This window comes from Acanthopagrus latus, chromosome 17 (assembly GCF_904848185.1).
Source record: "Acanthopagrus latus isolate v.2019 chromosome 17, fAcaLat1.1, whole genome shotgun sequence".
Lineage (NCBI taxonomy): Eukaryota > Metazoa > Chordata > Actinopteri > Spariformes > Sparidae > Acanthopagrus > Acanthopagrus latus.
This window is the reverse complement of record NC_051055.1, coordinates 24,867,121-24,894,876: the sequence shown is the minus strand read 5'-3', so window position 1 is coordinate 24,894,876 and position 27,756 is coordinate 24,867,121. Positions and strand designations below refer to the sequence as shown.

Here is a 27,756-nt window from a genome sequence, read left to right as displayed (position 1 = left end):
TTTTTGAATATTGAATGTTTGAAAAAGCAGCACAACTCTGAAAGAACTTCTCTTCTCTGTTCATCTTTCATGGTGTGCTGTAAGAGCTGAAGAAAAGGTAAGACACCCTAACTTCTATATGACACATCAACTCATGAACATTCATGCTGAAACAACTTAATTCTAGAAGCTTAAATACTGAATCACATGACTTCACAAATTTAAAAGTAACAACAATAATAGTAATAATAAAAATAATAATACATTTATGTCAGGGTACATAAAGACAATTTATACATAACAACACTCTAAAGACACAACAAGAGACTGCTGCTCCAGCTGCTCCAGCTCCCTGTCTGTCTCATCCTCCAGCTCTGACATGGACCTCCAGCCTGGGTCACATTCAGGAGTCACTGCAGGAGAATCAGGACAGAACTAAAGTCCAGACCTCTGTTCTGACCTTCACTGCTTCTCGCCTTCATCATAGAAAGATAATCTCATGTACTGCAGTCTACAGCAAACAAGATGGCAGCTCTCAGTCAGTTAGCACCAGTTTGACAGCTGATGTTTCATGTGAGTTAATTTGTCTTCTTGTGAAATTCATCAAACTTTTACACATTATAATTGATATATTTTTTCTTATCCTCTTTTATTAAGCTTGAATCAGGGCTGAAACACTCAATTAGACAGTCTATTAATACATGAGGTGATAAAGGTGCTCTGATCATGACTTTTGTGGCTGATCACCAATCACTAATTGATGGAAGCAGTATTGGCCAATGATTGATCATCAATAAGAAGAATGCTTCTTTACCTTATTGTTACCTTTAGTTGTCAGCTATCAGTGGCATAATAAAAACACAATTAAAATGTTGAGGAAATAATGAGATTTATTTTGCTCAATAAGATAATAATATAAATGTTTGAACACAAAACATTCTGTGTGTCAGTCTGAGATGTTTCAGTCTTTGTACCATGAAGCCACGACTCCACCAGCTGGTCACTGCTGGTATCTGGTTACATGTCTGAACACAGTTTGGTAAAATGATGTTAAGTATCTGTAACTGTAAACTCAAAGTACTTCTACCTCCAACTGTACTCAGCTGAAATACTGTTACTGTAAACATGTTGTGTTGTCACTAAACTGCACTTCACTGTTTAACACTTCATGTTCTTTAAATAGAAACTTTCAGCTCTACTGAGTGTTTCACTCTGCTGGAAGCTGTTAGCTCTGTTAGCTGTTAGCTCTGTTGGCTGTTAGCTCTGTTAGCTGTTGGCTCTATTAGCTCTTAGCTCTGTTAGCTGTTAGCTGTGTTAGTTGTAGGCTCTGTTAGCTGTTAGCTCTGTTAGCTGTTAGCTCTGTTAGCAGTTGGCTCTCTTAGCTGTTAGCTCTGTTAGCTGTTGGCTCTCTTAGTCAAAGACAGCATGACTCTACTGCTCACTGGCTGCTAACAGCTAACTAGCTTTTTTACTGCTGACTTCAATTTTGATTTGCTGTCCCCTCTTGGTTCGATGTGTTTTTAATTAGATCCTACCAGCAAGTCCTTTGTGACTGATCACACTACAGTATTTGAAACAAATACTAGATGGTAACAATCAGTGGCCGATCAAATCCGAGCATCTTCTGTAATTCATCAACAGAAAAAGACATAATACATGTTCAATACAGGAAAAAGAATTGTCAACAATCTTAAGTGATCAATCAAAAGGATTTGTTTTCAAAGGATATCTTTAAATAAATCTATATTGGAAATTAGGTTTGAAGGGATCTTTGTAAACACTGACAGTGTCATTATTCTATAACATTACATTGTGCAATCAACATTTACATTCATAAATTCAAGTAAAAAATAACTACAATTACAGATTCACCCAAAAACACCACAGTGTCAGTCAGTCCCTCTGGTCCAGTACCAGAGAACAGCAGAGTGACTCTGACATGCAGCAGTACTGCCAACCCTGCAGTAAGGAGCTACACCTGGTACAGAGCTGACAGAGGTCAGGAGGTTTTCATGGGGACTGGAAATGTTTTAGAAATCACAGCTTCTGAAGTCAGAGGTTCTTTCTTCTGCGAGGCTGAAAACCAACTTGGAGCTGAATGATCCGACACCAGACAAATAGAAGTTCAATGTATGTATCAAATTTCAAAATGATATGTCTATATACCCTGATGGATCTCACTATTTGCAGTGAACTTATTTACAAATAATGATAAAATTATATAATGGTGGCTTTCCTAGTTATCTATCAAGAAGTAGTGACCAAAAGCAAATAGTAGTTACCATCTTTTACTTATACAAGTACTTGCCATCCGCGGTCACTAGTTACAAAGTTATGTCATTGTGACATTACAACTTAAAAAGAAAAATGTGACATAATCTGCCCCTAATTTCATTAAAATGTAAAGTTAGACAGATAAATAGGTATGGGGTGATATAAGATGTTATTGTAATTATTACTATTGTAATTACAATTACAGATTCACCCAAAAACACCACAGTGTCAGTCAGTCCCTCTGGTCCAGTACCAGAAAACAGCATTGTGACTCTGACATGCAGCAGTTCTGCCAACCCTGCAGTAAAGAACTACACCTGGTACAGAGCTGACGGAGGTCAGGAGACTGTCATGGGGACTGGACATGTTTTAAACATTAAAGCTTCCAGAGACAGTGGTCCTTTTTTCTGCGAGGCGGAAAATGCTATTGGAACAAGCTCCTGAACAAGCTCAAGAGGGGTTTAAAAAACGCTGTCTAGCTCACTAATGTTCAGTCACAACAGTCATGACAGCATCATATGCATGTCAGGCTTCCAGAGACAGTGGTCCTTTTTTCTGCGAGGCGGAAAATGCTATTGGAACAAGCTCCTGAACAAGCTCAAGAGGGGTTTAAAAAACGCTGTCTAGCTCACTAATGTTCAGTCACAACAGTCATGACAGCATCATATGCATGTCAGGCTTCCAGAGACAGTGGTCCTTTTTTCTGCGAGGCAGAAAATGCTATTGGATCTGGACGGTCCAACATCAGTCCAATAGATGTTCACTGTAAGTATCACAAGTGGTCTTTGGTGTTTGATGTGAACTGCCACCTGGATCTTTCTCCCTTTGTCCACCGACTCCTGGTTACAAACTTTAACCAATTCCCTGTTGATCCTTTGACCGGTCTCTAAGAGATAACTTCATTAATGGCACTGCATTTATTCTTATTATGTATTATTATAATCTTTTTTTTGTTTGTTTTTGTGTTTCTTTGTCATTAGTTCCTTTGTCTCATCTTGTGTCATGTGTTCACATTTGTCACTTGTACTGCACCTAAAAAAAAGGGGAAAAAAGATCAAAAATGACTTTAGCTGACTCATGTCTGTCTTCTCTGTGTTCATCACAGTTGCTCCACAGATCCTGTCCTCATATGGCTGCATTCAAACTGCAGACCAGCTCAACTGTTCCTGTGAGACTGTGGGGAATCCTCCTCCTGCTCTACAGTGGTATTTGGATGGGTTACCTGTCAATCACTCTGACAGGTTTGCAATCAGCAGTGAGCCTCTAAACGTCTCAGGTCTGAGGAGCATCATCACTGTGAGTCAACCACAACAGAGGGAACTTTCCACTTTGCTCTGCCACAGCTCCAACTCCCTGGGATCAGCTACTCAGAGATTTTTGGTCTACAGCCTCGAGCCTCACGGTTTGTCTTTGTGCTCAAAACAGGTTCTGTTGATTTTTGGAAACTATCACAATTTCCAGAATTTTCTTTTCTTTTATATACATAAATTCAACTCATTCATTAATTTATTCAGCTAATCACTACATGCACACTGAAGTATTTCCTTAGTTTTTTATTCAAACAGATACAGTATGTGACAGGGGAACATAGAGAGCTAGTAGCTACGAGAGGGGCACACACTGAAACAACATACAGGTTGAGGGGTGTTTGTTTACAACCTGTGTGTGCTTCAGGGAGAACATAAACTGGGAACAGGGTGATATGTAAGTCAGTGGTTAAGATTAGGGTTATGTCAAGGTTGAGGTAAGAGTTGGCCATGTAGTGATTAGGTTCTCTAGGAAAAGAATGAGAAAAAGTCTATGTAATGTCCTCAAAAGCGTCAACATATGGTGTGTGTGTGTGTGCAGGGGTTTAGCAAGCTTTTTAGGGCAATGGATGTGGTGGTGTTTTTTTGAAAACAATTTTAGGATGGGCGGGGGGTGGGGGTATGTAACGCTGTTACTGTGATGATAAATGACACTTAAATATTGAATCTGTATCTATAATAACCACACCCTGACATGTAAATGTGCCATCTGTCTTGGTTCATTTAATTTAACTTACAATATGGACAACTGACTGCATAATATATAAATCAGAAACAGAAATACTTTACAGCAGCTCCCATTCAAAGTAAATAATATGCAGAAAAAAAAACTATATATATTCTGCATATTTATGATAGAAGCCTACTGCAACTGTACTTTTTTTATCATTAAATGTTATTTTATACATTCTCTCTGCTACATGTAAACTGGGTCTGTACTGTATTTGCAGAGCATCTTTTTTGTGCGAGGTTCTGATTCCTTTGCCTGTTTGTTTGCGAGCTGAATCGCTGAACATCGTTATTCTACTTGGTAGTTTTCGTCTATCATATGATGTGTTTGTGAAAATGCAGCACAGTGACGACACATACATTTCATACACATGTGACATCTGTAATGCAAACAAAGTCTCTCTCTCTCTATGATTATGATAGTAATAAATAATTTAAGATGTTAAAAACAATGTCTGCAGTTTTTTTTACATTACATTAATTTCACAGGTCATTACAGACAACTTTTTAAACTACAGTACACGTGCTACAGTACTGTTCAGCCTCTGTAGCCCCAGTGCTTTCTGTAAAAAGTGAATGCACATCTATAAATCATTTCCATGTTTATCAGCTGCACATTTTCAACAGGAAAGGACTCTCTGTCTGTGCTAGTGGCATCTCAGATGTGGCTATGGTGTGCAACATGAAGCCGGATCTATAATATAATACTCAGCCATAAAAGAACAGAATATGATTAAAGTCCATATTGCCCGGCCCTACAGGGGACTAAAAAATGTTTTGACGAACGTGCTATTTTCTACAGCTGTTTTCCCCGTCACATAACTGCACAGTTTGCTATATTGGCTATTGATTATTGTTTAGACTCTTATTTAGGCAATTATTTCAGAAGATGATTAAAACACTGTCAAAAAATAACAACCTCTCAGGAGATGCTGACATTTGAGGAAAATAAACCATCTGCTGCTCAGAATGACTGAATATAATTATACTGCCATCTAGTGTAGGCAAATAGAAAAAGGAAAATGGAAACGACCTCACATAGTCAAGAGAGAGGAGGGAGATGAAGCATACAGACTGCCAGATGTTGCTGCTGGGAAGGAGTTTCACCCTACAACAGCAAACCACAAGATGAAGACAGGAGATTTCATACTTGGCTTCACATAGTCCTTCCAACCCACATTAAGGCTCTGAAACTTAGAGCTCACACGGGTCCTTCACAACTCTGTAAGGACACTCCCACTCAGAGTTTAAAAGCCTGCAAGTCCCCTCCAGTTAGTTATAACTCTCCAAAGAAAAGAGTGATCTGGAACAATCAACAGACTTTATGTTCTATAAAAAATGAAATCAATGTATCTGTTGTGCTGTTCCTGTTGGTTATGAGTCAGTGCGTAGTTAAGAAGTGATTTAAAATAAGCTGAAGCTGTCAATGTTCACTGTCCTTGTCTCATAGCGATGTGAGAACAGTGTGTTAAATGAGTGTTGCACATCAGGGTCGCTTCACAGCTGAGTGCTGAGTTTTATCTGATTATTCATAGTAATTTAATTTATCAGTTGATAAATCAGTTTTTTTGTATCACTTTTTGATTCTTGTGTTGGCCAGACCATAGATTTGAAATGGTTGGTATAACAAACAATGTTACGTCATTGTATGTGTCCAAGTACTGACTATTTGGGCTGCTTAAAACCTCTCTCACATTTCACTACCACACCCATCTACTACTAAGTGTGACTTCCTGATCTTCAAGTCAACTCTTGCAGGCGGCTGAAATAAAATAAAGGTGCAAAAACATTTGAGGAACTTCACTCTTCTCTATATCGTTTATCTGCCTGCTTGAAAGAACTGGAGAAAATGTAAGTAAGTCAAGTTAATGTTTAATTAATAGAGACACAATGTGTTTGTCACTTTTGCCTTCAACATACGTTATTGCTTCCTTTTTTTCCGCTCGATCACTATTTCGTCTTCTACTTAGAGATTAACATTAGCAGCCTGTTGAAGCATTCATACACATTTCGTTACGCGGGCATTTTGCCGTACCACGGGCAGAAATATTGCCGTTAAGTGCCTTCGTAACTTGAATTTTTCGTTAAATAGGGTCTTTGTAAGCCGGGGTTCCACTGTACATTCAGCAGATTTCTGATTAGAGTGCTATCAATGGCATAAATGAGTTCTCCTCATGCCCAGAATCTTGGAAATACATATTTGGTTTACATTTCTATCACATTTAGATCCTACAATACACACATTTACAATTTGGTGCATGAAAATGACATATTACAGAGGTCACTGACCTCTAGCTGACCCCAGAGGTCAAATTAACAATGCCTCCACAGCTTAAATTAAAGGGATAGTTCATGTTTTTTGAAGTGGGGTCATATAAAGTACATATCTATAGTTGATCTGTTCTCTAGCGTAATCACCGGTCAGTGCAGCCTCAGTTTGGAGAAGTAGAGAGCTGCTCCAGCCCAGACGCTCAGCTTTGTACTGCAGTGAACGGGGTCCAGAGAAAAAGTAAAATTTAACCACTTAAAACAAGGCTCACCTTAAATAATCTAAAACAGTTCAAGTGTACGTTGTATAGGGAAAATCCACACCGCTTTACATCGCTGTCAGACCTGCCTTTCTTTTGGCAAAACATTTTTGTCAACCGTAGAACCTCTGTGTCCCTACACAGTTGCGCTACTGCGTAGGTATACGGAGGTTCGACAGTCTGTTAAGTTTTATTTTTATGGAAAGTAAACCTCTCGTCCAGCAACCGGGCCTCACACTGTATTTCGCCGCTTGCAGATCGCTTGTTGCCCAGGTGCATTAATGCGTAGCGATACGGAGGTTCTACGGTTGAGAAAATGTAGTGCCAAAAGAAAGGGCTGTCTGACGGCGACGTAAAGCGGTGTGAATTTTCCCTATACAACATACACTTACGGCTCTCTACTTCTCCAAACTGAGGCTGTGCTGATCGGTGATTACGGTAGGGAACAGATCGACTATAGATATGTACTTTATATGACCCCACTTCAAAAAACACAAATTATCCCTTTAAAGCTTATGTCCTAAAGAACAATCCCTGAAAGTTTCATGCTTCTTTCATAAAAAGCAAGATTACTGAGCTTAACAGCTCCACTATTTTCACAATTTTAACCTCTTCCAGCCCTCTTATTCTACAGCTTTTCAGCCTTTTTCACCTTTTTAAGCTCTTTCAGCCCTCTTACTCTACAGCATTTCACCTTTTGAGCCTTTTTCATCTTTTTGTCACAATTTTAAGCTCTTATAGCCTATAACCTTTCAGCTTTTCTGCCTTTTCAGCCTTTTCTGCAAATTCTTGACCATTCTTATAGTTGTATGCATTTTCTAGTACATTCAGCAGATTTCTGAAATAACTTCCGCCTTTAGCATTCACAATTTTCTAGTTTAATTTTTGCAAATCTCTCACAGTAAGAAGAAAAATTTTGTTGAATATCTTCATCATCAGTCCTTTATAGAAGCCTGACAAATGTGTAAGAATCGCACTTTAGATTAGTAAAGACTCATCTACTTTTTCAGCTACAGCTTTTAAAGTGGTGATGTGATTTCGAAGCAGCATGAGTTGCCTGTATGCTGCATAGCCATTCCCTCAAGACATTTTAACAACACCTTGCAGAATCTAATTTTGTTGTCATTCATTTGAGTTTCAATGTCTAAGAATCCCTTACAGGCTTCTTTGGAGCCTTTCCTACACTGACATTGATCAAAAAAGAATTACATAATGAAAGATGAAATGTACTGAAGATGTGAATTGTTCCATGTGTGTTCTCCAGAGTTTCTGCCTCTCCTGACACACAGAGATGGCTGCAGCTCTGACTGTCCTTCTCATCGGCTGTCTGCTGCAAAGTGAGTTCAAGTTCATTCAGCAGCACAGGCTGCAGCAAAGTAAAGATACAGTGAGCTACAAAAGTCTTCAGCTGCTTTTTGTAGAACTTTATTCCAACAGGAGTGCAATTTTCTTTCCTTTAAAAACTGAAAAAAAAACAATTTGAAAACAAATAAAAACTTTTTTATCTAAAAAATGTCCAGCTATTACTGTAAAGCAGTTTTCACTTGAACATGCTCAAAGATTTGTGTCTTGTGTTTCAGCTGCCCTGTGTGGACAGTTCAAGACCATTATACCACAGACTATAAAAGTCCTGAGTGGATCCTGTGTGACCATCCCCTGCTCCTTTGATGTAGAGGACCAGTATATCTCACGTATTGATGGAACATGTAGAGCAATGTGGAAATCTGATGAACAGACTGTTGTGTTTGACAGCAGTAATCCACAATCAAGTGCAATACAAGGAGAACTGAAAGGAGACTTGACAAGAAGAGACTGCAGCACAACCCTGAACAACATGAGACCTGAGCACAGCAAAGAATATTTATTAAGAGTGCAATGTGATGTGTTCAAACATAGTTTTCGTGACCAGAAGTTGCACATTTCAGTCACAGGTAGGTTTTACAGTCCATTTCCCAACACTTCAGTCATAAGATCCTTCTAGACCTGCTGTGACCTTGTGTTGCATTTACTGCATTCTGCAAATAAAGTAAAGATGGAGAGTAATGATTACTGTTTATTTATTGATTGGTCCAAATATTCTTTCCCACCAGATGATCCACCCACACCGACTCTGACTCCGTCCACACTGAAGGTGGAGGAGGGAACCTCAGTGAGTTTGAAGTGCTCTGCTCCAGCTCCCTGTCTGTCTCATCCTCCAGCTCTGACATGGACCTCCAGCCTGGTTCACATTCAGGAGTCACTGCAGGAGAATCTGGACAGAACTAAAGTCCAGACCTCTGTTCTGACCTTCACTGCTTCTCGCCTTCATCACGGAAAGATAATCTCCTGTACTGCAGTCTACAACAAACAAGATGGCAGCTCTCAGTCAGTTAGCACCAGTTTGACAGCTGATGTTTCATGTGAGTTCACTTTTCCTAAGGTGACTTTCATTCATTCATCATTTGACATATCATGTAAAAATATATATATATATAAAAATGAAATTCAGAAAAAAGAAATAGGACAAATAATTGTATAACAAAGAATTATGGAAACATTCTGTGTGTCAGTCTGAGATGTTTCAGTCTTTGTACCATGAAGCCACGACTCCACCAGCTGGTCACTGCTGGTATCTGGTTACATGTCTGAACACAGTTTGGTAAAATGATGTTAAGTATCTGTAACTGTAAACTCAAAGTACTTCTACCTCCAACTGTACTCAGCTGAAATACTGTTACTGTAAACATGTTGTGTTGTCACTAAACTGCACTTCACTCTTTAACACTTCATGTTCTTTAAATAGAAACTTTCAGTTCTACTGAGTGTTTCAATCTGCTGAGAGCTGTTAGCTCTGTTAGCTGTTAGCTCTGTTAGCTGTTGGCTCTGTTAGCCAAACACAGTAGGACTCTACTGCTCACTGGCTGCTAACAGCTAACAGTTAACTAGCTCTCTTATTACTGACTTCAATTTGGATTTACAGTTCCCTCTTGGTTCAATATATTTTTAGGTCCTACCAGCAAGTCCTTTGTGACTGATGGCAACAATCAGTGGCTGATCGAACCTGAGCATCTTTTGTAATCCATCAACAGAAACAGACATAATACAGAAAAAAGAATTGTCAACAATCTTAATAAGTAAATAATCGAAAGTATTTTTTCTGAGAGAATAACTTTAAAAAACTGCAATCAACATTTCCTTCAAAATGATCAGTCCAAGTCTAAGCACATCTACAAAACAAAAGAGTGTGAGGACAAAACAGGAGCTTAACAGTCATTTTGGATCATTTTATGACTAAAGTGATCATGCTGAGATTTTAGCAAAGTAACCCAACAATGAAATTTCCTCATTACTGTAAAGCAATATTCACTTGTTCTTATTCAAAGATTTGTGTCTTGTGTTTCAGTGTCTTCACAGTTTATCATCTTGCCACAGACTATAGAGGTTCTGAGTGGATCCTGTGTGACCATCCCCTGCTCCTTTGATGTAGAGGACACGTATAAATCAAATGTGGATGAAACATGTAGAGCAGTGTGGAAAAATGATCAAGGGACTGTTGTGTTTAACAGCAGGGATCCACAAACTACAGGACATTTGACAGGAAAGTTAACAAACAGAGACTGCACCACAACCCTGAACAACATGAGACCTGAGAACAGCATGAAGTATTTTTTCGGACTTGAATGCGACAATGGCCTTAAATATGATTTTAAAACAGGACAGATGGACATTTCTGTCAAAGGTAAGTTTTAAAGTCAATTTTCTTACACTTCAGTCAACAGCTCCATGTAGAACTGCTTTGACTTTGTTTTGTTTTATTGTATGTTGTAAATAAATCAAAGATGGAGAGTAATGATTACTGTTTATTAATTGATTGGTCCAAATGTTCTTTCCCACCAGATGATCCACCCACACCGACTCTGACTCCGTCCACACTGAAGGTGGAGGAGGGAGCCTCAGTGAGTTTGAAGTGCTCTGCTCCAGCTCCCTGTCTGTCTCATCCTCCAGCTCTGACATGGACCTCCAGCCTGGGTCACATTCAGGACTCACTGCAGGAGAATCAGGACAGAACTAAAGTCCAGACCTCTGTTCTGAACTTCACTGCTTCTCGCCTTCATCATGGAAAGATAATCTCCTGTACTGCAGTCTACAACAAACAAGATGGCAGCTCTCAGTCAGTTAGCAGCAGTTTGACAGCTGATGTTTCATGTGAGTTCACTTGTCTTCTTGTGAAATTCATCAAACTTTTACACATTATAACTGATGTATTTTTTCTTAGTTTCTTTGACTTAGTTTGAATCAGGGCTGAAACAGTTAATTAAACAGTCTATTAATACATTAGTAGTTAAATGTGCTCTGATCATGACTTTTGTGGCTGATCACCAATCACTAGTTGATGGAGGTAGTATTTGCCAATGCTGATCATCGATCAGAAGAATGCTTCTTTAATTTACTATTAACTCACGTTGTCAGTTATTAGTGTCATAATAAAAGCACCATTAAAATATTGAAGAAATAATTAGATTTATTTTGCTTGATAAGATAATTATACAAATAATTTACAATTAATTAACACTGTAAAAACAGAATCAATTAATAATTATGTAATAAAAAATTAGGGAAACAACAATCAGTGATGGCAACAATCAGTGGCTGATCAAACCTGAGCATGTTTTGTAATCCATCAACAGAAACAGACCTAATACAGAAAAAAGAATTATCAACAATTTTAATAAGTAATTCATCGAAAGTATTTTTTCTGAAAGATTAACTTTGAAAAATTGCAGTCAACATTTCCTTCATAATGATCAGTCCAAGTCTAAACACATCTACAAAATAAAGGAGTGTGAGGACAAAACAGGAGCTTTACAGTCATTTTGGATCATTTTATGTATAAAATGATCATGCTGAGATTTTAGCAAAGCAACCCAACAATGAAATTTCCTCAGTACTGTAAAGCAGTATTCACTTGTTCTTATTCAAAGATTTGTGTCTTGTGTTTCAGGGTCTTCACAGTTTATTGCCTTCATGCCACAGACTATAGAGGTTCTGAGTGGATCCTGTGTGACCATCCCCTGCTCCTTTGGTGTAGAGGACACGTATAAATCAAACGTGGATAAAACATGTAGAGCAGTGTGGAAAAATGATCAAGGGACTGTTGTATTTGACAGCAGGGATCCACAAACTACAGGACATTTGACAGGACATTTGACAGGAAACTTAACAAACAGAGACTGCACCACAACCCTGAACAACATGAGACCTGAGAACAGCATGAAGTATTTTTTCGGACTTGAATGCGACAATGGCCTTGAATATGATTTTAAAACAAGACATATGGACATTTCTGTCAAAGGTAGGTTTTAAAGTCAATTTTCTTACACAGTCAACAGCTCCTTGTAGAACTTCTTTGACCTTATTTTGCTTTTACTATATGTAAATAATATAAAGATGAAGAGTAATGATTACTGTTTATTTATTAATTGATCCAAATGTTCTTTCCCACCAGATGATCCACCCACACCGACTCTGACTCCGTCCACACTGAAGGTGGAGGAGGGAACCTCAGTGAGTTTGAAGTGCTCTGCTCCAGCTCCCTGTCTGTCTCATCCTCCAGCTCTGACATGGACCTCCAGCCTGGGTCACATTCAGGACTCACTGCAGGAGAATCATGACAGAACTAAAGTCCAGACCTCTGTTCTGACCTTCACTGCTTCTCGCCTTCATCATGGAAAGATAATCTCCTGTACTGCAGTCTACAACAAACAAGATGGCAGCTCTCAGTCAGTTAGCACCAGTTTGACAGCTGATGTTTCATGTGAGTTCATTTGTCTTCTTGTGAAATTCATCAAACTTTTAAACATTATAATTGATGTCCTTTTTCTTAGTTTCTTTGACTTAGTTTGAATCAGGGCTGAAACAGTTAATTAAACAGTCTATTAATACATTAGTAGTTAAATGTTCTCTGATCATGACTTGTGTGGCTGATCAATCAGAAGAATGTTTCTTTATTTTACTATTAACTCAAGTTGTCAGTTATTAGTGTCATAATAAAAGCACCATTAAAATATTGAAGAAATAATTAGATTTATTTTGCTTGATAAGATAATAATACAAATAATTTACACTTAATTAACACTGTAAAAACAGAATCAATTAATAATTGTGTAACAAAAAAATTAGGGAAACAACAATCAGTGATGGCAACAATCAGTGGCTGATCAAACCTGAGCATCTTTTGTAATCCATCAACGGAAACAGACCTAATACAGAAAAAAGAATTGTCAACAATCTTGATAAGTAATTCATCGAAAGTATTTTTTTTTTTAAAAATTGCAGTCAACATTTCCTTCATAATGATCAGTCCAAGGCTATACACATCTACAAAATAAAGGAGTGTGAGGACAAAACAGGAGCTTTACAGTCATTTTGGATCATTTTATGAATAAAGTGATCATGCTGAGATTTTAGCAAAGCAACCTCACAACAAAATTTCCTCATTACTGTAAAGCAGTATTCACTTGTTCTTATTCAAAGATTTGTGTCTTGTGTTTCAGTGTCTTCACAGTTTATCACCTTCATGCCACAGACTATAGAGGTTCTGAGTGGATCCTGTGTGACCATCCCCTGCTCCTTTGGCGTAGAGGACAAATATAAAACAAAAGAGGATGAAACATGTAGAGCAGTGTGGAAAAGTGATCAAGGGACTGTTGTTTTTAACAGCAGGAATCCACAAACTACAGGACATTTGACAGGAAACTTAACAAACAGAGACTGCACCACAACCCTGAACAACATGAGACCTGAGAACAGCATGAAGTATTTTTTCAGACTTGAATGCGATGGTGTGAAATATGATTTTTTAGAAAAACAGGTGGACATTTCAGTCAAAGGTAAGTTTCAAAGACCATCTTCTTACACTTCATTCAGCAGCTCCATGTAGAACTGCTTTGACTTTCTTTTGTTTTATTGTATGTTGTAAAGCTCCTCCACTGAACCGCCACCTTATCGGGATGGAGGAGTTTGAGTATCCGAATGATCGTAGGAGCTATGTTGTCTGGGGCTTAATGCCCCTGGTAGGGTCTCCCAAGGCAAACAGGTCCTAGGTGATGGGTCAGACTAAGAGCGGTTCCAACGCCCCCAATGAGAAGTAGAATAAAAAGGACGATCACGTCGCCCGGAATGGGGTTAACGGGGCCCCACCCTGGAGCCAGGCCTGGGGTTGGGGCTCGCAGGCGAGTGCCTGGTGACCGGGTCTTAGCCCGCGGGACCCGGCCGGGCTCAGCCCAAAAGAGCGACGTGGGCCCGCCCTCCAGTAGGTTCACCACCCGCAGGAGGGTTCAGAAGGGGCCGGTGCTAAGTGATTTGGGTGGCAGTCGTGGGCAGGGACCCTGACGACCCAATCCCTGGGCGGTGACTCTGGCCATGGGGACATGGAATGTCACCTCGCTGGTGGGGGGGAAGAGCATGAGCTAGTGCGGGAGGTTGAGCGGTACCGGCTAGAGATAGTCGGGCTCACCTCCACGCACAGCCTGGGCTCTGGAATCCAACTCCTTGAGAGAGGCTGGACTCTCTTCCACTCTGGAGTTGCCTGCGGTGAGAGGCGGCGACCTGGTGTGAGCTTGCTTATAGCTCCTCAGCTCAGCCACCATGTGTTGGAGTTTTCCCCGGTGAACGAGAGGATTGTTTCCCTGCGCCTTCGGGCCGGGGGTAGGTCTCTCACTGTTGTTTCGGCTTACGGGCCGAACAGCAGTGTAGAGTACCCGGTCTTCTTGGAGGCCCTGGGAGGGGCACTGGAGGGTGCTCCAACCGGGGACTCCGTCGTTCTACTGGGGGACTTCAACACTCACGTAGGCAGCGACAGTGTTACCTGGAGGGGTGTGATTGGGAGGAACAGCCTCCCCGATCTGAACCCGAGTGGTGTTTTGTTATTGGACTTCTGTGCTATTCACAGTTTGTCCATAACGAACACCATGTTCAAGCATAAGGGTGTCCATCAGTGCACGTGGCACCAGGACACCCTAGGCTGGAGGTCAATGATCGACTTTGTGGTCGTGTCATCTGACCTTCGGTCGTATGTCTTGGACACTCGGGTGAAGAGAGGGGCTGAGCTGTCAACTGATCACCACCTGGTGGTGAGTTGGATCCGCTGGCAGGGGAGGAAGCTGGACAGACTCGGCAGACCCAAACGCACTGCGAGGGTCTGTTGGGAACATCTGGTGGAACCCTCTGTCAGGGAGGTCTTCAACTCCCACCTCCGGGAGAGCTTTGACCAGATCCTGAGGGAGGCTGGGGACATTGAGTCCGAATGGACCATGTTCTCCACTTCCATTGTTGACGCGGCTGTTCGGAGCTGTGGCCATAAGGTCTCCGGTGCCTGTCGTGGTGGCAATGCCTGAACCCGGTGGTGGACACCGAAAGTAAGGGATGCTGTCAAGCTGAAGAAGGAGTGCTATCGAGCATGGCTGGCTTGGGGGACTCCTGAGGCAGCTGACGGGTACCGGCAGGCCAAACATGCTTCGGCACGGGCGGTCGCAGAAGCAAAAACTCGGGTCTGGGAAAAGTTCGGGGAGGCCATGGAGGAGGACTACTGGTCAGCCTCGAGGAAATTCTGGCAAACCATCTATCGCCTCAGGAGGGGGAAGCAGGTCTCCACCAACACTGTTTACGGTGGGGGTGGGGAGCTGTTGACCTCGACTGGGGATATTGTCTGGCGGTGGAAGGAATACTTTGAGGATCTCCTCAATCCCACTGACACACCTTCCATAGAGGAAGCAGGGGCTGGGGACTCAGAGTTGGATTCATTCCGCAGGGCGGTGGGGCGCTCCCTTAGAGATAGGGTGAGGAGCTCTGTCACCCGGGAGGAGCTCGGAGTAGAGCCACTGCTCCTCCACATCGAGAGGAGCCAGCTGAGGTGGCTCGGGCATCTATATCAGATGCCCCCTGGACGCCTTCCTCGGGAGGTGTTCCTGGCATGCCCCACTGGGAGGAGACCCCGAGGAAGACCCAGGACATGCTGGAGTGACTATGTCGCTCGGCTGGCCTGGGAATGCCTTGGGATCCTCCCAGAGGAGCTAGGGGAAGTGTCCGGGGTGAGGGAAGTCTGGGTGTCCCTGCTCAGGCAACTGCCCCTGTGACCTGGCCCCGGATAAGCGGAAGAAAATGGATGGATGGATGGCTGTATGTTGTTAATAAAATAAAGATGGAGAGTAATGATTGCTGTTTATTTTTTGATTGGTCCAAATGTTCTTTCCCACCAGATGATCCACCCACACCGACTCTGACTCCGTCCACACTGAAGGTGGAGGAGGGAACCTCAGTGAGTTTGAAGTGCTCTGCTCCAGCTCCCTGTCTGTCTCATCCTCCAGCTCTGACATGGACCTCCAGCCTGGGTTACATTCAGGACTCACTGCAGGAGAATCTGGACAGAACTAAAGTCCAGACCTCTATTCTGAACTTCACTGCTTCTCGCCTTCATCACGGACAGATAATCTCCTGCACTGCAGTCTACAACAAACAAGATGGCAGCTCTCAGTCAGTTAGCACAAGTTTGACAGCTGATGTTTCGTGTGAGTTCATTTGTCTCCTTGTGAAATTCATCATAATTACAAACTCTTAGTTTTCATGACTTTGTCTGAATCAGGGATGAAACAATTATTCCAATAATGCTTAAGCTGGACTGTTTCTCAGACACGAGGCTATTTTAAATCCCTCATTTATCCCTCATTTACATTATAGGATAATGTTCCCCAGAAAATGTAGCAGAGAAAAATTTACCTTAGAATGATTTACTTACCAGATGTGGTAGATTGTAAGTATTCAAAATATTTTCCCCAACTTTTTAAATGCCAACATAATATATAAGCAATCAATCAATGATTTCAATGAGCAGATAAATTTGTATAGGATTCCTAGCAGTGGGTAGGATCCACATCACAAGAGAAAAAATGAAATGATTTTTTGGGGGTCAATTTCTTTGGGGGGAAAATGGGGCATAATCTGCATTTATTTAATTGCAAATATGTTATAACATCACAACTATTGATGATACAAATAATTTTACATTTTTCAGACTCACCCAAACACACCACAGTGTCAGTCAGTCCCTCTGGTCCAGTACCAGAAAACAGCATTGTGACTCTGACATGCAGCAGTACTGCCAACCCAGCAGTAAGGAGCTACACCTGGTACAGAGCTGACGGAGGTCAGGAGACTGTCATGGGGACTGGACATGTTTTAAACATTAAAGCTTCAAGAGACATTGGTCCTTTTTTCTGCGAGGCAGAAAATGCTATTGGATCTGGACGGTCCAACATCAGTCAAATAGATGTTCACAGTAAGTATCACAAGTGGTCTTTGGTGTGAACTGCCACCTGGATCTTTCTCCCTTTGTCCATCGACTCCTGGTTACAAACTTTAACCAATTCCCTGTCAGTGTTTTAATCGGTAAAATTGTTGTTCTAAACACAGAGACACAGAAAAAAAAAGTTACTTCATACAAAACAAATGCAAAGTATCTTGACAAGTGATCTCAAACCTTTGAGCCCCACTGTAAACATGTCCAACTCCCTGGGATCAGCTACTCAGAGATTTTGTGTCTGCAGCCTTGAGCCTCATGGCTTGTCTTTGTGCTCAGTACAGGTTCTGTCGATTAATTGAAAGCTATCATGATTTCTAGAATGTTCTCAGACACTATAGTATTTCCCTCATTATGATTTAAAATCTAGAATAAGATATACCCTCAAAACTAATTTATTCTTCCTTGCTAATAATTGCCTGTGTCACAGGCAACGCATACGGGATGACTGAGCCACTGTTGAATAAAAGTAACCCTCAACAGTGATCTGACGAGTGTTATGTTATTTCTTCTGACAGCTCTTGAACTGTATCTTGGACCGTACAGTGGACTTCTTCTCTTGGCTGGTGCTGCTGTATCTCTCTGTGTGAACGTCTTGTTGACAATCTACGTGGTGATCCTTTGGTATGATGTTACAATAGATTATATAGATTTTATTGAAAGCTCTGCTGATTAGGAGAAGGATGGTCTATAGAAGAAAGAATTTAATGAGTGTTTGTTTGTTTCTCATTTTTCCTAAAAGCAAAGCGAGAAAGAGTGTGAAGCCAAAAGAGGAGGACAGAACCTACATGTCACTGGAGCGTAGAGACTTATCTCCAGAGTATGACGTCATCGGCCACACTCCAAAATGACCACGTCAGCTTCCTCTGACGATGAGCCTGATAATTATCAGGTAACATAATGAAAGGTTTTATTGCTTTTTTCATTCTTCATATTTTGTTACTCTGCTCTCTCTTGAAATGCTTCAAATTCACACTTTGTTATGAGTGTTTGAGTATTTATTTTTTGCTGAGAAACATTCACGAAACATTACAAGTATAAAATGTAATTCAAATGAATACTTTCTCCATGAAAACTTTCATGTAAAATGATATCAAGTCTGTTTCAAACTTCATCATAGTGTGCTTGATTACACTATATGTTAATGCTTCAGGTGGTGAGGTTTTCACTTCTGTTGGTCTTGAAGTTCAGCTGGTCTGCAGTAGTAGGTTTGATTTAGAGCAGAAAATACATTTTGAATGAAGAGACAAGACATCTTTCTCGTGATTTTCTTAATAGGAAGTGAAATATTGTGAAGGAATATGGACAGAACAGGATTCATGTGGCACTTGATGGAAGAAACAAGACTCAGAAACAAAGTGTAATTACAAAATGACTGTCTCAACACTGAGCTTCATCTAGCAATACTAGAGAATGTCCTCCCAAACAGAGTAACGGCACGTGTTTTGGCAAATACTCTCTGGAGTCCATGGTAAATATGGGAGCAAAGGAGTGTGAGGGAAATGCCCCTTTATTATTTTGATATGTTCTTGTATATGAAATGTAAGAAATACTGTCAATAATATAGAGTGCATAGGTGAGAACTCAGTTAAGTATGTATATATTGAGATAATGTGTAACCTGAGGTCGATGTGGAGATGGTGGGAATTGTTTTTGTGAGTTCACATGTAACCTTGTGACTGCTGCAATTGTGCATATTTGGTTCTGATATTCTAAAATGATAAGGAGAGACGCCTCTCTTCAGTCATCATCTATGTGCAGCTGATGAGTGACTCTTGCTTGCAAACAATAAAGAACTTCTAGAAGAGAAACATTATGTCGAACTCGGTGTTTTGACCAACTCTCATCTGCAGTAGACACGACAGGAGGAAGTGAGGTGACTTTAATTCATTACGGACAGTTTGAAATCAAATGATCAAAACTGATAAAGCAGAACCGACAATATCTCCTTTTATTCTCCATAAGTTCTCCTTCCTCTTCAAATTGTGCTGCCTACATTACCCACAATGTAATTTAACCACTGAGTGACATCATTGAAGGCAGTTTATGAGAACAGTTATGTTTGAAAGTTATGTTTTAGTCATTCACTTTGCACAAATAATGTCCTGTTGGTAAATGCAATACCTGCCATATTGACCCACGCCCTCACACATTTACACATTGATGGCGGAGGCGGAAGCTGCAATTCACACATTTGTTCTCTCGCTGATTCAACAGCCATCAAGAGCATTTTAGGGTGAAGTGTCTTGCTCAAGGACACTTCAACACGCAGCCAGTGGAACCACACTGCAGGTTAATTTGATCAGTGTTAAATATAACAATGTTATTGTTTTTGTAGTCACTGTGTAAATCACTTTGATAGTAAAGGCTAATTACACTGTTTTGTCATGAATAATTCATTTTTTTGTGACTCGTGAAGTGAAAACTAGGATCAAGACACATGTTAATCTAAAAAAAGAAAAAAAAAATTGCCGTCACACCCATGTTAATTTCTGTGACTTCCTCATTTTCAAGTCGACTTTTACAGGGTATTTTAAAAAGCAGCACAACTCTGAAGGAACTTCATTTCTCTGTTCATCTTTCATGGTGTGTTGTAAGAGCTGAAGAAAAGGTAAGTTACCCTAACTTTTATATGACACATCAACTCATGAACATTCACGCGCTCCACAAGGAGGAAAACAAAGGCTATGAAATGCTTAACTGAAAATCAAAATCCTTATCCAAAAAAAAAAAAATATGAAAAAAAATTATGAAAACAAAATCATTCTTGTCAAGAGAATACAAAACAGTAAATAAAACTTGGCAATACTTAACTCTTTGGATAACAAGGCTGTGAACAGGGCTGGATGTACACGACAAGACGACGAAATACTCTGGCAACGCAGACAGAGGAAGACAAAGACTTTATACACATTAGGGAGGGTGAAAACAATCAAGGATCAGGGATGAAGCCAGACCGGTGACACAAGAGGAAGGGCAAGTGACCTGAAAGGAGAAGAGTTACCTTTCAAAATAAAACATGAATTTCACAAGAAAAAACCCAAGACAGGACATCCCTCACTGCGGTGTGACAATAAAATGTTTGAAAGATGAAATGTACTAAAGATGTGAATTGTTCCATGTGTGTTCTCCAGAGTTTCTGCCTCTCCTGACACACAGAGATGGCTGCAGCTCTGACTGTCCTTCTCATCGGCTGTCTGCTGCAAAGTGAGTTCAAGTTCATTCACATTTGGATCGACGATTATAAAAACTATAAATATGTCACGTTAATTAGAAATTCAGCCCAAAGTAAATGATCTGTAATACATGCTGCAGCAAATAAAGGATGGAGTGAACTAAAGAAGTCTTCTGCTGCATTTCTCTGATGATTAAAGGTTTAGTGCTGAGACGTTAGAAAAGCAACCAAATGGTAAAATGTCCTTCTCTTACTGTAAAGCAGTTTTTGCTACTACATATTCAAAGATGTGTGTCTTGTGTTTTAGCTGCCCTGTGTGGACGGACTGAGGTCTTTATACCACAGACTATAAAAGTCCTGAGTGGATCCTGTGTGACCATCCCCTGCTCCTTTGATGTAGAGGACCAGTATATCTCAAGTATTGATGGAACATGTGGAGCATTGTGGAAATCTGATGTACAGACTGTTGTGTTTAACAGCAGTAATCCACAATCAAGTGCAATACAAGGAGAACTGAAAGGAGACTTGAAAAGAAGAGACTGCAGCACAACCCTGAACAACATGAGACCTGAGCACAGCAAAGAATATTTATTAAGAGTGCAATGTGATGTGTTCAAATTTAATTTTCATGACCAGAAGTTGCACATTTCAGTCACAGGTACGTTTTACAGTCCATTTCCCAACACTTCAGCCATAAGATCCTTCTAGACCTGCCGTGACCTTGTGTTGCATTTACTGCATTCTGCAAATAAAGTAAAGATGGAGAGTAATGATTACTGTTTATTTATTGATTGGTTCAAATGTTTTTTTCCCACCAGATGATCCACCCACACCGACTCTGACTCCGTCCACACTGAAGGTGGAGGAGGGAGCCTCAGTGAGTTTGAAGTGCTCTGCTCCAGCTCCCTGTCTGTCTCATCCTCCAGCTCTGACATGGACCTCCAGCCTGGGTCACATTCAGGAGTCACTGCAGGAGAATCAGGACAGAACTAAAGTCCAGACCTCTGTTCTGAACTTCACTGCTTCTCGCCTTCATCACGGACAGATAATCTCCTGTACTGCAGTCTACAACAAACAAGATGGCAGCTCTCAGTCAGTTAGCACCAGTTTGACAGCTGATGTTTCATGTGAGTTAATTTGTCTTCTTGTGAAATTCATCAAACTTTTACACATTATAATTGATATATTTTTTCTTATCCTTCTTTACTTAGCTTGAATCAGGGCTGAAACACTCAATTAAACAGTCCGTTAATGCATTAGTGATAAAGGTGCTCTGATCATGACTTTTGTGGCTGATCACCAATCACTAATTGATGGAGCAGTATTGGCCGATGATTGATCATCAATCAGAAGAATCCTTCTTTACCTTATTGTTACCTTTAGTTGTCAGTTATCAGTGGCATAATAAAAACACAATTAAAATGTTGAGGAAAGATTTATTTTGCTCAATAAGATAATAATATAAATGTTTGAACACAAAACATTCTGTGTGTCAGTCTGAGATGTTTCAGTCTTTGTACCATGAAGCCACGACTCCACCAGCTGGTCACTGCTGGTATCTGGTTACATATCTGAACACAGTTTGGTAACATGATGTTAAGTATCTGTAACTCTAAACTCAAAGTACTTCTACCTCCAACTGTACACAGCTGAAATACTGTTACTGTAAACATGTTGTGTTGTCACTAAACTGCACTTCACTGTTTAACACTTCATGTTCTTTAAATAGAAACTTTCAGCTCTACTGAGTGTTTCACTCTGCTGGAAGCTGTTAGCTCTGTTAGCGGTTAGCTCTGTTAGCTGTTATCTCTGTTAGCTGTTGGCTCTGTTAGCTGTTATCTCTGTTAGCTGTTAGCTCTGTTAGATGTTAGTTCTGTTAGCTGTTGTCTGTCAGATGTTAGCTCTGTTAGCTGTTATCTCTGTTAGCTGTTAGCTCTGTTAGATGTTAGTTCTGTTAGCTGTTATCTCTGTTAGCTGTTGGCTCTGTTAGCTGTTGGCTCTGTTAGCTGTTATCTCTGTTAGCTGTTGGCTCTGTTAGCTGTTGGCTCTGTTAGCTGTTATCTCTGTTAGCTGTTAGCTCTGTTAGATGTTAGTTCTGTTAGCTGTTGTCTGTCAGATGTTAGCTCTGTTAGCTGTTAGCTCTGTTAGCTGTTATCTCTGTTAGCTGTTAGCTCTGTTAGATGTTAGTTCTGTTAGCTGTTATCTGTCAGGTGTCAGCTCTGTTAGCTGTTATCTCTGTTAGCTGTTAGCTCTGTTAGCTGTTATCTCTGTTAGCTGTTATCTGTCAGGTGTTAGCTCTGTTAGCTGTTAGCTCTGTTAGCTGTTAGCTCTGTTAGCTGTTAGCTCTGTTAGCTGTTGGCTCTCTTAGTCAAAGACAGCAGGACTCTACTGCTCACTAGCTGCTAACAGTTAACAGCTAACTAGCTCTTTTACTGCTGACTTCAGTTTTGATTTGCTGTTCCCTCTTGGTTCAACAATCTTAAGTCATCAGTCAAAAGGATTTGTTTTCAAAGGATATCTTTAAAAAAAGTGTATATTGAAAATTAGGTTTGAAGGGATCTTTGTGAACACTGACAGTGTCATTATTCTATAACATTAGATTGTGCAATCAACATTTACATTTATAAATTCAAGTAAAAAATAATTACAATTACAGATTCACCCCAAAACACCACAGTGTCAGTCAGTCCCTCTGGTCCAGTACCAGAAAACAGCATTGTGACTCTGACATGCAGCAGTACTGCCAACCCTGCAGTAAAGAACTACACCTGGTACAGAGCTGATGGAGGTCAGGAGACTGTCATGGGGACTGGACATGTTTTAAACATTAAAGCTTCCAGAGACAGTGGTCCTTTTTTCTGCGAGGCAGAAAATGCTATTGGATCTGGACGGTCCAACATCAGTCAAATAGATGTTCACTATAAGTATCACAAGTGGTCTTTGGTGTTTGATGTGAACTGCCACCTGGATCTTTCTCCCTTTATCCACTGACTCCTGGTTACAAAGTTAAACCAATTCCCTGTTGATCCTTTGACTGGTTTCTAAGTGATAAACTTCATTAATGGCACTGCATTTATTCTTATTATCTATTATTATAATCTTTTTTGTTTGTTTTTGTGTTTCTTTGTTATTAGTTCATTTGTCTCATCTTGTGTCATGTGTTCACATTTGTCACTTGTACTGCACCTAAAAAAAAGGGGGAAAAAAGATCAAAAATGACTTTAGCTGACTCATGTCTGTCTTCTCTGTGTTCATCACAGTTGCTCCACAGATCCTGTCCTCATATGGCTGCATTCAAACTGCAGACCAGCTCAACTGTTCCTGTGAGACTGTGGGGAATCCTCCTCCTGCTCTACAGTGGTATTTGGATGGGTTACCTGTCAATCACTCTGACAGGTTTGCAACCAGCAGTGAGCCTCTAAACATCTCAGGTCTGAGGAGCATCATCACTGTGAGTCAACCACAACAGAGGGATCTTTCCACTTTGCTCTGCCACAGCTCCAACTCCCTGGGATCAGCTACTCAGAGATTTTGTGTCAACAACCTTGAGCCTCAAATATCTGCAAAACATCAAGGTCAGTTTTAATTGTATTGATTTTTTTATGTGCTTGGTTATCTGACAGTTTCTTTAAATTATGCCTTTATTTGCACAAATTCAACTCATTCATTAATTTAGAGAGAGAGAGAGAGAGAGAGAGAGAGAGAGAGAGAGAGAGAGAGAGAGAGGTGTTTGTGTACAACCTGTGTGTGCTTTCAGGGAGAACATAACTGGGAAGAGGGTGATTTGTAAGTCAGTGGTTAAGATTAGGGTTATGTCAAGGTTGGGTTAAGGGGTTTGCCAAACAGCTGTTATGTAAATGTGTGTAAATATCTGCTGACCGTTTCAGGTGTTAAAACAGCCCATTTCCTGTTAACCTCTCTAATGTGCACATTTAGCACATCACTTTTAAAATGACTAAGATGAAATTTGATAAGAACAACCACTGATTGATATGTGAATTAATTCAACTACATGATAAATGAATAAAACAGGTATATACAAGTAAGTAGCGATAAAACACCTTTTTGTGTGTTTGATTCTACCTGAAGTACCACTCTTCAGGCTGACTTCCTTATATAGTACTATGTTCAAACGTTTACCAGAAGAATTGTCTCCTGTCTGAGTGACGTCTTTATACTTAATCTTGCATTGTCTCCTGTATGTTTCAGACTTCGTGATGTTGCTAGTGTTCATCACCATAATTGTGGCTCTATTTCTAATAATATGTGGTCTGCTGTTGGTCATCAGGTAGGGTAACACCTTGAGACAAAAAATGTTACTTTGACACTTTCCCTTTTTTTTAATTTAATGTCTGTGAGTGCAAATACTGACACAATGCCAGGGATGCAAATACACGTATGGTGACTTTAAATACATTCAGATCTTTAAGAGAAAGAGGCATTGTACTGTCATGAGATTTCTTTCTTATCAGAGTGAGATTAGTGCTGATTCTTACTGTAAATATAATTAGATATTGTTTCTAGAGCAGCAACAGTAAAGTTTACATGAACATATAATTAATAATAACACATGGGAAACATGGGATATGACATAACAAACAATATTAGGTAAATCAACATTAATTTTACAAATTACAATCAATAATACACAGAATATAACTTTGTGTTAAGTAGATTCACATACTGCCAAACTGATGTGTTATCTTTGGCAAATATTCATTCAGTCAGTCAACATGTTTCATTGGACAATATTCATGTATAACACATCCATCATTTTTGATATTATTTCAACAACATGATTAGGTGGACTTCCTTGTTGACTTTTTTTTATAGTCAGTAGTTTCATCCTGTCGACACAGATGAATCAAACATACCCTTGTAGGTTAAATTGCACCATTTAATCCTCTTCTGTATTCTTCAGGGCACAGAGGACTCACCAGGTCGTTCATAAGAGCACAGTTGCTATGAGCCAAGTTCTCACAAGTGGAGAGGCAGATGAGGTACGAGTTTTCTCCTTTAGGCACTGAAACCTTATTAGCAGATCACCTGCACCGCTAACCTTCTCTTTAACTGTAGGAACCCAATGCAGAAGAAGAAGCCATTTATATCAATACCAACGAGGCGAGACAGGGAGGTGTCGCCGAACCTGCAGCCAACTCCGAGCCAAACAGCGCCAACTTGCCCGGTGAGGAGGGCAGTGATGTGATTTACTCTTCTGTGAATTGGAAAACCAAGAGCAGGAAGAGGAAGGAAGAAGACTCTGAACAAGGGTCAGCCTGGTAACTCCTACCTTGAGGAGGAGAGGTGCGCAGTGGGAGCAATGAGCAGAAATTTTGTCAGTGATGCACTTGAGATGGGAAACCTATACGATGAATTCCAGCCTGGACCGGAGAATAAGGCAGTGGAATGTGAATATGCCCAGGTTAAATTTAAAAGGAAGAGTGTTTTGCGCAATTAGATCACAGGTCACTATATTGTTGTGCAAGTTATTTTTTTATTTTTGTTTTTGTAGCTGTCGTTGCTTTGAAACATAAATTTAGATTGAACAGAATCATGTTCCCTTGTTTTTTTATGTAGTTTATTTGGCTTTTTTTAAAAAATTTTTTTACAGTTTTTTGGGTCACTTCATATTTTTGTGCATAATTATTGTCAGGCTCGACAAAGAGAGAGGACTCAGATGCAGACTGGCGACGGTAATGACAGGTTTTATTTTCAGGTTCGTATCTCTTCAGACAGAATGATAAATAAATTGGCTATGAAAAACTTTGGGTCCAGAGGACAAGACAAGACAATAAAGAGCACAAAATGAACAAAAAACACTCCTGTAGGAGGAAATAGGAAAACTATACTGATCTCAAAAAACTAATACTATGAAAATTTAATAAACAAGAACTCACTCTCAGAGGAAAAAGCTCACAGGCTATCAAAATTATGTACTCTATGTTACAAAAATTATCAAAAGAAAATGCTCCAAAGGAGGAAAAAGCAAACACTATCAAATTATCTGGCTGGAAACAAAAAGGTCTGACCAACAATTATTAACACAAAATCACTCATCTTCAGAGGAATACAAAGACAGAAAATAAAGCTTGACAATACTTAACTTGGCAAGGAACAAGACTATCAACAAGGCTGGATATATTCAACAGGACAAACGAAATACTCTGGCAACACAGACAGGGAAAGACAAAGACTTTATACACGTGAGGGAGGGGAGCACAGGTGGAAACAATCAAGGATTAGGGATGAGGTCAGACAGGTGACACAAGAGGAAGGGCAACGACCTGAAACGAGAGGAGAGTTACCTTTCAAAATAAAACATGAAATTCACAAGACAAAAAACCCAAGACAGGACATCCCTCACTGTGGTGTGACAATTATATCAGCACATTATGATAGTGATTAGCATATGTAAATTGAGAGCTACCTTTCTGTTTTGCATAAATTTAGCATGTTTTGTTTATGTCAACAGACAACAGTATAGAAAATCTGTTTTGTTTTTTCAAATGTTTTGTGTATGTACATAGTATGCCTATAAGCTACAGCAGAGGATCCTATTATCACAAAGTGTGCTAGACAATGGAAGGAGAAACAAACTCACATAGTCTGTTTATGTCTCAGGTATAAGGAAGTGGAAACCTCATCCTAAAACCTCATTAATACTAATTTTGGAGTTCTTCCTTATACTAATTACCTCCACAGTCGTGCACATCACTCTGTTGAGTGTTTAGTATACCAGATTTTAGAAACAGGCAAGAGAGCCTCTCCTTTAGTCTCTGTCATTGTTGAGGCTGACTTTCAGGAGCGTGTGAGAGTTTGGCCTAAAATGTGGAAAAGTAAAAAAGAAAAAATAATAATAAAATGTATTTTTCATGAACAAATAAAAGAATTTAACATTTTGTAATGTTGTAGTGTTCTTGATTCCAATACATGTTAATGTCTGATGTGGTGAGGTTTTCACTTTTGTTGGTCTTGAAGCTCTGCTGGTCTGAAGGAGTAAAATATGTTTTGAATGAGGAGACAGACGTTTTTCTCTCAGTTTTCTTAATGGAAATGAAATATTGTGAGCAGCAGAACTGACTATGTCTCCTCCTATATTCACACATTCTCTTTGTCTCTGGAGCCACAAAAGACTTTATTCTACTTTTTTCATATACAGCAGTACAGTACAGTACAGTACAGTACAGTAGTGTTCCCCAAGACCTTTAAACACACTTTAATGTATAAAGTTGTTGGAGTTACACTTTAACAATTATGTTTTGGTCATTCACTTTGCACAAATAATGTCCTCATGGTGAATGCAACATTTGCCACATTCACCCACACATTCACATATCTACTCTCACAACGCCGATGGAACAGCCATCAAGAGAAATTTAGGGTTAAGTTTCTTGTTCAAGGACACTTCAATATGCACCCAGTGGAACCATA

The 27,756-nt window shown here is 40.0% G+C and overlaps 1 protein-coding gene across 9 annotated transcripts; it reads left to right on the top strand.

The window, feature by feature from the left end:
- Positions 1–27: 27 nt before the first annotated feature.
- Positions 28–27,224, top strand: LOC119006733 (vascular cell adhesion protein 1-like). Of its 9 annotated transcripts, none has more exons than XM_037075764.1 (15): positions 28–97; positions 8,082–8,154; positions 8,398–8,748; positions 8,908–9,216; positions 10,200–10,535; positions 10,694–11,002; positions 11,799–12,149; positions 12,303–12,611; positions 13,351–13,686; positions 16,054–16,362; positions 16,866–17,129; positions 23,586–23,900; positions 24,535–24,613; positions 25,247–25,325; positions 25,402–27,224. In XM_037075764.1, exons 2-15 carry the CDS (start codon positions 8,109–8,111, stop codon positions 25,606–25,608), a joined length of 3,600 nt encoding a protein of 1,199 aa, XP_036931659.1. In that variant the 5' UTR covers positions 28–97; positions 8,082–8,108; the 3' UTR covers positions 25,609–27,224. The 9 variants fall into 9 exon arrangements, with proteins under 9 accessions (XP_036931659.1, XP_036931668.1, XP_036931658.1 ...); XM_037075763.1 differs by lacking the exon at positions 28–97 and adding an exon at positions 6,015–6,140; XM_037075765.1 differs by lacking the exon at positions 28–97 and adding an exon at positions 6,106–6,144.
- Positions 27,225–27,756: the final 532 nt, after the last annotated feature.

Bases quoted from the DNA above. Each gene is read 5' to 3' on its own strand.
- LOC119006733 (XM_037075764.1), top strand. From the start codon at position 8,109: ATGGCTGCAGCTCTGACTGTCCTTCTCATCGGCTGTCTGCTGCAAA. The intron at 10,536-10,693 runs GTAAGTTTTAAA...CTTTCCCACCAG, and splicing joins GATGGACATTTCTGTCAAAG to ATGATCCACCCACACCGACT. The intron at 17,130-23,585 runs GTAAGTATCACA...TGTTCATCACAG, and splicing joins CAGTCAAATAGATGTTCACA to TTGCTCCACAGATCCTGTCC.